Raw genomic sequence first — 12,850 nt, forward strand, 5'->3', positions numbered from 1 at the left:
TTCAATCCCACTTGTATGGTTCCAGAGCCTAAACCATTAACTTTATGCAATAATGCCCTTTAAATGAGTAAGACAGGAAGAATATTGGTTTTATAATTTTGAAAATGTACCTCATAAATCATGGGGAATAGGAGTCACATGTAGAATAAATAAAATTAATATTTATTCATATATAATGTAATGAGACAATTTACCTCAGAGGTACTTTGTTATAGAGTGAATGTTTGTGCTCTACCTGCCCTCCCATCAAATTCATATATTCTAGCCTTAAGTTTCAATGTGGTTGGAAGTGGGGCCTCTGGAAAGTAATTATATTTAGATGATGCCACAAGGTGGTGCCCACATGATGGGATTAGTGCCGTTAGAAGAGGGAGAAAAAAAAAGCTTTCTTCTCTAGGAGCATGCACAGAAGAAAGGCCATGTGAGCACAAAGCAAGAAGGTAGCTGTCTACAAACCAAAAAAAGGACCCTCACCAACAAGCTGACCATGCCAGCACCCTGATCTCAGACGTCTAGCCTCTGGAATAGAAAGAAAATAAATGTCTTTTGCTTAAGCCACCTAGTCTATAGTATTTTGTTATGGTAGCCTGAGCTGACTAAAACGTATTTCAAGAATAAAGAGCACTTTGCATAAACAAAAATAGTCCATTTGAATTACTTTCTAAGTAAACTTCATTTACTGGAATGTTTATAAAAGAAATTAGTAAAATTATAACAGGTTGATCTAAACACCCCTGCTATTATAAGAAAGTAATCATATTCTTCCACTAGCAAATATTCTCGTTTCCCAAAAGATAAATTTTAAAAATCTGAGAAAAAAAATAACATTCATTTTCTTTTAAACAGATCTGTAATTTATTTTTTAAAAATATTTGTACCTAATTTAAAATATTCCCAATAATCTAAATGATCCAAGTCTACCAGAAAAACCATTTTGGCATCTATCCAGCTCATGTTAAAATAGATGCTTGAATGACTCCCCTGAATAGAAACCAAAAGTGAACACATTTTCCTAGTCCTAAAATATGTTTGGCTGTTGACAGTATTAAAAAGGCAAAAAGGAGTGTCAATAGCCTTTGGTCAAAAATAGAACATATGATTTATCTCATCTCCCTCACTAAATTCCACTGAAATGAAAGCACCAGAGAACAAAGAACTCAAATACGCAGAAAGAAAATAAAGCTGGGAAAATGACACAACTGGCTGAATTATGAATAAATACAACCAGATGCCACTTGTTCTTCCCCTGCTAGCAGAAGAATGGAGGTTACTCTCTGAGGAAGTAAAAGCAGAGGGGCTCTAGACTCCGAGTCAGCAGGTGCAAGTGTGGTGGGTACCACAGGTACCACAATGACGCACAATGATGAAGTGAAAATATATGCTCTGCATGCGGTCCTGCTGCCCAGAGACCCACTAGGCTCTGGAACAGAGCAGCCAGTCTTACGACTCCCATGGCAATAGGTCAGAGAATTGCCTTCTGGGGAATGTGATCCTTCCAAGAACACTGATGTGCAATTTTTAATTTTTTTTTTTTTAACATTTATTTTTGAGACAGAGAGAGACAGAGCATGAACGGGGGAGGGGCAGAGAGAGAGGGAGACACAGAACTGGAATCAGCCCAGAGCCTGACGCGGGGCTTGAACTCACGGACCGCGAGATCGTGACCCGAGCTGAAGTCAGACACTCAACCGACTGAGCCACCCAGGCACCCCCTGATGTGCAATTTTTGACAGTTGTGGATTTCCCAGCGAATGGGCCAGATTAATGAGGCTAAGAGTGGGCCTAACCTCAAACCTAAGGCATGCAGAGGTCCAAGGAAGCCGCACCATGTCTCAGTCTGAAACACAAGCAGCTAAGCAGCAATTGACAGACGGGAAGCCTCGAATATAAAAGTGGCTAAAATAGGAAAAAAGAAACTTAAGAAAAAAAAATCAAGTAGATGAAAAATATAAAAAAAATTACTTCAAACCTTTAGCCAGACTTATAAGAAAAAAGGAAAAAGGCCACAAAATTACAAATGAGAAAGGAGAAACCAACACCACAGAAATACAATTATAATTATTATGAAAAACTATTTGCCAACAATTTTGACAACCTAGAAGAAATGGATAAATTCTCAGAAGCATATAACCTACGAAAACTGAAACAGGAAGAAATAGAAAACTTGAGCAGGTCAATTACCAGCAAGGAAACCGAATCAGTAATCACAAAATTCTCAACAAAAGCCCAGGAACAGATGGCTTCAAGGTGAATTCTACCAAACATCTAAAGAAGTGTTAATACCTATTCTTTTCAAACTATTCCAAAAAATAGGAAAAGGAAAACTTCCAAATTCATTCTATGAGGCCAGCATTACTCTGATACTAAAACCAGATAAAGATACCAAAAAAAGAGCACCACAGGCCAATATCTCTAATGAACATAGATGCAAAAGTCCTCAATGAAATACACCAAACTGAATCCAACAATCATTAAAAAAAATCATTCACAGTGATCAAGTGGGATTTATTCCTGGGTTGCAAGGGTGGTTCGGTATTTGCTAATCAATCAACATAATACATTACATCAGTAAAATAAAGAATAAGTATCATATGATCATTTCAGTAGACACAGAAAGAGCATTTGACAGCATTCAATATCCATTCATGATAAAAACTCTCAACAAGTAGGTTTAGAGGGAACATACCTCAACATAAAAAGGACATATATGAAAAACCCACAGCTAACTTCATCCTTAATGATGAAAAACTGAGAGCTTTTCCCCCAAAAACCAGGAACAAGAAAAGGATGTTCCCTCTCACTTTTATTCAACATAGTACTATAAGTCCTACCCATGGCAGGCAGACAAGAAAAATCGCATCCAAATCAGTAAGGAAGAAGTCAAACTTTCACTATGCAGATGACATGATACTCTACACTGAAAATCTGAAAGACTGCCAAAAGGCTGCTAGGACTGATAAAAGATTTGCAGAATACAAAATCGATGTATAGATATCTGTTGCATTTCTATACACTGATAATGAAGCAGCAGAAAGAGAAATTAAGAAAGCAATCCCATTCACAACTGCACCAAAAATAATAAGATACCTAGGAAGAAAACTAACCAAAGAGGTAACATACCTATACTCTGAAAAGTATAAAACACTGATGAAAGAAATAGAAGATAACACAAAGAAAGGGAAAGACATTCCATGCTCATGGACTGGAAGAACAAATATTGTGAAAATGTCTGTACTACCAAAGCAACCTACACATTTAATGTGATTCCTATCAAAATGCCAATAGCATTTTTCACAGAACTAGAACAAACAATCCTAATATATGTATAGAACCACAAAAAGACCACAAATAACCAAAGCAAACTTGAAAAAGAAAAGCAAAGCTGGAGATATCACGAGTGCAGACTTCAAGTTATATTACAAACCTGTAGTAATCAAAACAGTATTAAACTGGCACAAAAACAGAAACATAGATCACTGAAACAAAATAGAAAACTCAGAAATAAACCCACAATTATATGGTCAACTAATCTTCAACAAAGTAGGAAATAATATCCAATGGAAAAAAAGACAGTCTCTTCAAGAAACCTGGAAAAACTAGACCAGTTTCTTATACCATAGACAAAAATAAACTCAAAATGGATTAAAGATCTAAATTTGAGACCTGAAACCACAAAAATCCTAGATGAGAACATAAGCAGTAACTTCTCTGAGATCAGCCATAGCAACTTCTTTCTAGATAGGTCTCCTGAGACAAGGGAAACAGAAACAAAAATAAACTATAGGGACTTCATCAAAATAAAAAGCTACTGCACAGCAAAGGAAACAATCAACAAAACTAAAAGACAACTTACTGAATAGGAAAAGATATTTGCAAATGACATATCCAATTAAGTGTTAGTATTTTAAATATATAAATAACTTCTACAACTCAATACCCAGAACACAGCCCCATTAAAAAATGGGCAGATGACATGAACAGACATTTGTCCAAGGAAGACATACAGATGGCCAACAGACACATGAAAAGATGCTGATTAACATCATTCATCATTAGGGAAATGCAAATCAAAAGTACAGTGAAATATCACCTCACATCTGTCAGAATGGCTAAAATCAACAACACAAGAAACAAGTATTGGCAAGGATGTGGAGAAAGAAGAATCTTCTTGCACTGTTGGTGGGAATGCAAACTGTTTTCCAGAGTGCTGGAAAACTGTAAAGAGGTTCCTCAAAAAGCTAAAAATAGAACTACTTTAAGATCCAGCAATCTCACTACTATTTACCCAAAGAATAAAAAAATACTAATTCAAAGGGATACTTGCACCCCTATGTTCATAGCAGCACTATCTACAATACCCAAGATATGTAGCAGCCCAAGTATCCATTGATTGATGAATGGAAAAGAAGATGTGTCACACACACACGTACATGCATGTGCAATGGAATATTATTCAGCTACAAAAAAAGACTGAAATCTTGCCATTTGCAATTACATGGGTGGACCTAGGGATTAAAATGCTAAGTGAATTAAGCCCGTTAGAGAAAGAAATACAATACGATTTCACTCATATGTAGAATTTAAGAAACAAAATAAACTAGCATAGGAAAAAAGATAAACCAAGAAACAGACTCTTAACTATACAGAACAAACTGATGGTTACCAGAGAGGAGGTGGGTGGGAGGATGGGTGAAATAGGTGATAGGGATTACGGAGTGCACGTACTATCATGAGCACTGGGTGATGTATGGAATTTTTGAATCACCATTTGAATCACCAGTACAGCTGAAACTAATATAACCCTGTTAACTGGAATTAAAAGCATAAAAATAAACCTCAGAGATATAACACATTTTATTGATGAAATGTACACTATAGTATAGGAAACATGCAGAAAATAAAATAGGTCAAAGAATTTAAAACATGAGAGCAGAAATGTGGAATTCAATATAGTGTCTGGAAGAGAAAACTAAGAAAATCTTTGAAAAAAGAACAATAAGGAACAGAAACAAGAAAGATGAAGAAACAAAAGGCAACCCAGAACCTCTAATATCTGACTAATATGAATTGAAAAAAGTAAAATGGAAGAGAATTATGCAAGAAATTCCCCAGGATTAAGGAGCATTCTGTTTCTGATTGAAAGAACCTGGTTTGTGTCCAACACATGAAAAATAAAAAGACCTACGGAAGGCATAATTGCCTGAAATTCAGAACACTGAGGATGAAGACAAGCCCCAAGTTTTCAAAATGCAAATGATGATAAAAGAAGAACATCATTAGATTTTTCAACAGTAATATCAGGTTTCCCAGCAGTAACAATAGACAACTCTGTTAAAATTCTGAGGGGGAAAAAATGTCCAGTCTTAAATACTTCATACAGCTAACCATAATCAGGTATGAGAGCAGAATAAAGATAACTGCAGACAAACAAGATCTCAAATGTTTTTTCTTTAAAAAAAATTAACGTTTATTTATTTTTGAGACAGAGCATGAACGGGGGAGGGTCAGAGGGAGTGGGAGACACATATTCCGAAGCAGGCTCCAGGCTCTGAGCTGTCAGCACAGCAGACCTTGAGATCGTGACCTGAGCCGAAGTCAGACGCTTAACCGACTGAGCCACCCAGGTGCCCCTGGTTTTTCTTTTTTTAATCTTAATGCACACTTTCTCAGGAAACTAACAGAGAAATAAACCAAGAAAGAAGACATGGTTCTGGAAAACAGGGGATTGAACACAAAGAGTAGTAAAGAGAGTCCTTAGGATCTCAGTGAAGGGACTTCCCAGAGCAGTAGCAGCCGAGCTCCATGCCTAAAAAGCAGTATGTCTGAATAGAAACAAAAGGGTAGAGAGCACCAGCAGGGTATCTCCAGAAAAAAAAGATGCAATTCACAAGTTACCTGACATGTCTGAAGGTATTAACAAGAAATTAACACTTGTAGAAGAGAGGTTGAGGTTATATTACTTACAGGTACATACCCCCAACTAAGCAAATCAAAATACAATGCCCCTGGGGTGCCTGGGTGGCTCAGTTGTTTAGGCAACTGACTTCAGCTCAGGTCACTGATCTCACAGATCCTGAGTTCAAGCCCCACATCCGGCTCTGTGCTGACAGCTCAGAGCCTGGAGCCTGCTTCAGATTCTGTGTCTCCCCCTCTCTCTACCCCTCCCCTGCTCATGCTCTATGTTTGTCTCTCAATAATAAACGTTACAAAGATAATTTTTTTTTTTTAACGTTTATTTTTTTGGGACAGAGAGAGACAGAGCATGAACGGGGGAGGGGCAGAGAGAGAGGGAGACACAGAATCAGAAGCAGGCTCCAGGCTCTGAGCCATCAGCCCAGAGCCCGACGCGGGGCTCGAACTCACGGACCGCGAGATCGTGACCTGGCTGAAGTCGGACGCTTAACCGACTGCGCCACCCAGGCGCCCCTAAGATAATTTTTTTAAATAAAAAAATACGATGCCCTTATTAAATCTAAGAAAAAAGAAATTGATATCACAGCACTCTTTCATATTGATATCATAGTCCTTTCAATCAAAAATAGCATGTGCTTAATCCTGGGGAATTTTCTTGTATTAACATTCATGCCTCAGCAGAACTAAGATACAAATAATAGGAACATATATTCTGCATACTGACAACTAAAAATTATAATAATGTGGGGAAAATGAGAGGAGGTAAAGAGTGTGAATGTGATTTTGTGTGTCAATATAAATGCATCAGATTGCATGTGTACACAATTCCAGCCAATCCTGTTTTCCCACCTTCACATTCAGCAGTATGTGGCAGTTTCTGTGAATTTATGTTCTTTTGCTCTATGTGATTTCAGTGGAGGCTGCTGGGGGAAATACCTCTTGTGGTAGAAGATTAGAAGAACTACATCACATCTCCCACAGTGTGAAGATAATACCTTTTATAATGGAAATATGTTATTTAGAAACATGAGAATAAATACCAAAAATAAAGGTAAGGTGTTGAATGTGGCTGCCTCCTGCGAATGAGAATCAGGGATAAGGAAGGGTAACATTAAGGAAGAGTTTAGATAATAATTTTTTTATAAATATTTATAGGGGGAGATAGTGAGAACATTTCTTACTGGCAAAGTAAGTTTCTTGAGAGCGATAACAATAATTTAAATCAATTGTTTTGCTCTCTTTTTGCCTAGCCCAGTGTCTTAAAAATGTATATTCCTTGGGGCACCTGGGTGGCTCAGTCAGTTAAGCATCTGACTTCAGCTCAGGTCATGATCTCACAGTTTGTGAGTTTGAGCCCCACATCGGGCTCTGTGCTGACAACTCGGAGCCTGGAGCCTGCTTCAGATTCTTTGTCTCCCTCTCTCTCTCCTCCCCTGCTTGCACTCTGTCTGTCTCTCCGTCAAAAATAAATAAACATTAAAAACAAATTTAAATGCACATTCCTTTTTGTTAAAAATATAAACTATTTTTAAAAATAAGTACATAAAAAACACAGAATCTATGCAGTACAGATGCTAGAAGAGGCATTCTTTTTTTTTTTTTTTAATTTTTTTTTCAACGTTTATTTATTTTTGGGACAGAGAGAGACACAGCATGAACGGGGGAGGGGCAGAGAGAGAGGGAGACACAGAATCGGAAACAGGCTCCAGGCTCTGAGCCATCAGCCTAGAGCCGGACGCGGGGCTCGAACTCATGGACCGCGAGATCGTGACCTGGCTGAAGTCGGAGGCTCAACCGACTGCGCCACCCAGGCGCCCCTAGAAGAGGCATTCTTAAACTCTCCCTGTTCCCACTGCAGAGAAAGGAAGGCAACAGATGTCATCTCTAAAGATAAACCTCTTATTCTTCAGTGCACTGATCTTGAATGAAGGGGTAGGACCTATGACAGGGCTCACACTACTCTAAATATTTTTGATATGTTCCTATTGTATCATTTTTTCTTATACATATTTGGAATACGAGTATCCCTCATGAATACCACTCACTCATTAATACAACAAATACTTATTAAGTGTGGGGGATAAGCTTAGGAATCCCCCAGGGTTACACCAATGGGTAAACAAGGCATAAAGAAATACAAAGCCATAAAATGCTTACACCTGAGTTTGGGTACACCAGATTGGCACTCCAAGAATAGGGGGGTGCAAAGACACTCCAAAAATAGGCATAAAGGTGCCAGGAATAGGGAGGTCCAAAGGCATCCCAAAATAGGGAGGGGGTGCTGAGCCCCCCAAAATAGAGACAAAGGCCTGAAATAGAAATGGTGCAAAGTTGCCCAATACATAGGAATAACAAGATTAGATATTCATGATGAAAGCACCCCAAATTTAGTACTATAGCAGAAAGCTGCTTTCATAGGAGAAGAGGGCCAGGGTAGGTAAATTGGTGAATTGGACTGTGGACTGCTGCACTGCAGGCAAAGCAGCCCAGAGCGGAGATGATTAACAAAAGAAAAGGGGCCTTGTTAACCCTGAGGTTATGCCCCATCTGTCTCATCCCCTAGGCTGGCAAAGATAAACAGGCACGACGCCTCCTGTCTGCCATTAACAACTATCTACCCATCTGCCTGGCACCTGGATTTTGTTTTATATTGACCCAAAGCCCAAACACTGTATATCTTCAAAATCCCCCTTTCCCCATCAGGTCCCCAAGTTAATGTTCCTAGTTTCTTTGTCTCTTTGTACACGACCATCACGTTTGCAAGCCTTCTGATTTGAATAAATGTGGGACAAGGACCCTTATTAGGGCTCTTGTCTCTTCCCGGACATTAGCCATCTCTCGTTTTAATCTTGAGTCTGCTCTTTTGCTGGCCAAAGAGAACTTTCGAGTTGGAGTCTACAACAATTAAGCAGGTATCATGTGCCAAAATTGTTCTGGGAGCAGGAGATCCACTGCCCCTGCACTTCCAGAGTGTATGATGTAGCCCTAGAGAAGTAGCAAGACAGGCCACGAGGACTCCAGGGCAGCACCCTAACTGATGCAGTGTTAAGTTACTCATATTGCGTATGTACATTGCCACTGATTAAACTACCACTTTTTGTGGTACACGGGACTGCTGCTTCCCTCAAAAACTATTGGAAATCTCCCTAGCTAACCACAAGAGGGACCCAACATCTGTTAGACTGAAGACGTTATATCATTTGAAACCAGACTTTACCAGTTCCTTGAACTCTACAGTGTAGAATATTCCCAATATTTTTACTACATTCTATGTGCCCTGAACTGTATTAAGCAAATTTAAAGTCATCAGTAAAAAAACATTAGATCTCATTCTCTGATGACCTTCAGTGAACTCTATAAAAATGACAGTTTCCACTCTTCATCTCTGTCACTTGCTTTATTTTTATCCATAATTCCTACCGTTCTTTGACTACTTATCCTCCATCTGTTTATTGTCTTTCTCCTCCTTTAGAATGTAGGCCCTATGAGGGCAGGTACCTGGAGAAGTTCTTGGAACTCCATAAATATTTGCAGATGAATGGATGACCCTGCCATGGGTACAGGAATGTGGGACAAACATATCATCCTTGTACAGCACACATGTCAACATACCTGCTATGATGTTGTCCAGGAGCGTGATAGGCATACAAAATATGCCAACCAGTAAATCACTTATTGCCAGGTTCAAGATAAAGAGATTAGTGACTGTGTGCATATGCTTGTTCCTCATTACAGTAAAGCAAACCACGGTATTTCCCACCATGCACAGGAAGAAGATGAGGAAGTAGGAAGTGATGAAGACTGCTGCTACTTGAGGCTGGTGAAGATAGTAGTTCACATAGGTAATATTGATATCTGAGTATAGGTGATATTTTGTGCCATTGACACTCCAAATATAATGCCAGTTTTCTGAAGAGTTTGAGTCCCATTTCTCACTCATGATGGACCTGAACAAAGGAGAGCTAGAAAAGAAAAAGCATAATTAGAAACCAATAGAACATAAATCAGTTCTGTGCCTGAGTTTAAGAGGAATACTTTTAAAACACTATGGAATTTTGATGGTCCTTCTATAATAATCCGTGAATGTTGCATGGAAATGAGTTATACAGATCATTCAAATTATTAGGATTTGTACCAAGAGATTTGAAATGTACACTTTGTGTCCTAAGTAACGATTATTATTTTTTATTTCCTCAATAGGTTCTATATTTCACTTTTTCATAACGCCTCATACTCATTTGCAAAGTTTCAAGAGAAACTCTGTAAGGGAAACCTTCCAAAATTCCCCTCTTCTCCTGTCTCTAGATATCATAACCTGTCAAAACCTACTTGTTCCTTTAAGGCTAACTTAACAGGTTTTCAGCTTTCCTGGCAATTGAAACAAGATGAGGTGTCTATATCTTCAAAACTCCCATAGAAATAAGTTTTTTGTATATTCCTTATTCTGCTTTGACTCTGTTAATTGAATATTCTTTTTATATACTTCTATATGCAGAGATAGCCACTATACTGTGAATCTCTTAAAAGAAGTCTATGCTACTTGCCTTGGTTTTACTTAACATAATTCCATTCACATATATTCAATACATATTTTTATTTAGAATCAATATATCTTCATGTAGATATTTCAGTCAACCTTGTGTATCAGAGGTCCTCAAGAACATGCCCATGTTTGGTGATTTACTAGAAGAATTCAGAGGACTTAGCATATAGTGTATTCACAGCCAATATTTATTACAGCAAACGGATACAACATAAAATCAGCAAATAATACGGCACATAAGGTAATATCTGCAGGAAACCAGGAACTAGCTTCTAAGAGTCTCCCTCGGTGGAGTCACACAGTGAGATTAATTCCTCTAGCAATGAGTTTGATGAGATGTGTGAAGTGTTGTCTACCAGGGAGGCTCATTAGAAACTCAGCATCCTAGGTTTTTAATTGGAGAATGGTCACATGGTACCTTCCTCCAAGCAGTATCAAAATTTCAGACTCCCAGATGGAAAGTACATGTGCAGCATGAACAATGTCTGTACAAACAGATTAGGTATAATGAGCCACTTCAGTCACTTATGGACACTTTATGTCACTATAGGGAACTGTTTCTGATTTACGTTCCCAGACTCTAACCAAGGGCAGACCTTGCAAGCAGTCCTTTCTAAAGATGTCAGGCTCTGACCTGCTCATTAACTCTTTTCTGCATATGTTGTTTTCTGCAACTGGTTGGACAGAACGTTATATGTGCCCTTAAAGGGAAATAAATTTGATAGTACACAATTGAGCTCCCATATTCTTTTTTTATGGGGGGGGGAGTAATTTCATGGACTTTGAATTGGTAAGATAGATAATCAGACCCCAGTTTACATTAACGACCTCATTATCACTCTGCATTTTTCAGTCTTTCACCAACTACATATCTGTATCATTTTAGGGGAGCATGTTTATTCTTGTAAATACTGCATGGAGATCAAGATATGTAGTATTCATTTCAAATACTCAACTTTGGATAGTTTTCTCTATTTTAGGTACAGGGAACAAACAGTAAGTAAACAAGGTAAATTACTACAAAACAAGTATATAAACATAAGTCAATAAAAGGGGATCATTTTCCTCCAATATTTTGCCATTTTATTTCTTCCCTTTCTTCTAATTTTTAAAGCTCATCTCTGCTTTTCTATGTTTAATGTCCCTAAGCCCAAACAAAAATGCAAAATGAAAAGAAAGTGAGTGTGGGATGGGGTGAGGGTTAGGAGAAAAGAAAAAAGAATGGAATCTGAGTAAGACTAGATATACTCTACCATACAGAGTCAAGCTGAAAATGTCTGGGTCCAGAGCCTGACACTGAGAATACCTACTAGCTTGATAAAAATTGCTTCAAAGTATCCAAAAGAAAAGCATTCACACAAATATTTAAAGATATTTGTATCCAAGGCAAGGAAATGCTGTAAATATAAATGAAAACTGCATGACAACACTGTAGGTCACTAAATATCACTGATAAGAAACTTCTGTCTACAGATTCAATTAGAGCTGAAAAATATATTGGGGGAAATATCTCATAAGACATAATGCTTTATATTTTCACTTTCTGTTTTATGCTCCAGCTTAGAGCAACCATATCTGCTGGGATAACAGTGTTTGGAAGGTTGAGATGGAACAAGGTTTTCAAAACCTTCCCGTGTATTAACTTAAACTCCATGTCAGTTGTTGGAGAGGTAAGTGTTTCTTTTCCTCTTCTTCTAATGTATTATCGAAAAACCAAAATAAGATTTTGTTTTAGGAGCCAACATGGATTTCACTATTCCTATTATTGGCTTGATGACTATATTTGGCAAGGTAACATGCCAACACGCCATATAGAGGGTAAAGGAGGAACCTGTCATATTTAAGTGTTAACTTCCTCCTGACACATAATTGTAAAATTTTGTATGTGAGGCCACAGCTTTGGCTATTAGGTTAACCTATAATAGTATAACTTTGGGGATAACATCATCACCCCTAGTATTACTGTAGTGAGTGAGACAGAGAAAAGCCAGGTCCTGATTGATTCTAGGGGGATCCACTTATCTCAGTTTAATACACCAAGGAAAATTGCCCTTTGGTATTCCTGCTTCTGGCATCTTTTTCACTGGACACTTAAAAGTTCTATACAGTTGATTAAAATGCTTTAAATAAAATCAATCTCTGATTGAATATCTTTAAGTCTAGAATTAAAGTATACTCTGTGCATATTAATTCTGTAGATGAAATCATATAAGGACTAAGAAATTTGTGTATACCAGTTTCTAGAAGGCAGATTTATAGTCTACCCATATCGATGGTTCAATAGTTTTAGAATATTTCACTGAAAATGTGTGATGTCTTTTTAATAACAAAGTCTAAAGTTTGTAAGTTAGTATTTTACAAGTTGAGTAAATTAATTATAAGCCATCTTAACAC

The 12,850-nt window shown here is 37.8% G+C and overlaps 1 protein-coding gene across 2 annotated transcripts in view; it reads right to left on the reverse strand.

Moving 5' to 3' along the window:
* Window positions 1-12,850, reverse strand: part of NPFFR2 (neuropeptide FF receptor 2) — a 95,420-nt gene that overhangs the window by 9,021 nt on the left and 73,549 nt on the right. For both annotated transcript variants that reach the window (XM_025922007.2, XM_086704878.1), the window contains exon 2: window positions 9,526-9,875. In XM_025922007.2, coding sequence (XP_025777792.1) covers window positions 9,526-9,853 — 328 coding nt within the window. In that variant the 5' untranslated portion in view covers window positions 9,854-9,875. The remainder of the gene's footprint in view (window positions 1-9,525; window positions 9,876-12,850) is intronic.

This window comes from Puma concolor, chromosome B1 (genome assembly GCF_028749965.1).
Source record: "Puma concolor isolate L17-30 chromosome B1, mPumCon1.1.hap2, whole genome shotgun sequence".
In the NCBI taxonomy this organism is placed as follows: domain Eukaryota; kingdom Metazoa; phylum Chordata; class Mammalia; order Carnivora; family Felidae; genus Puma; species Puma concolor.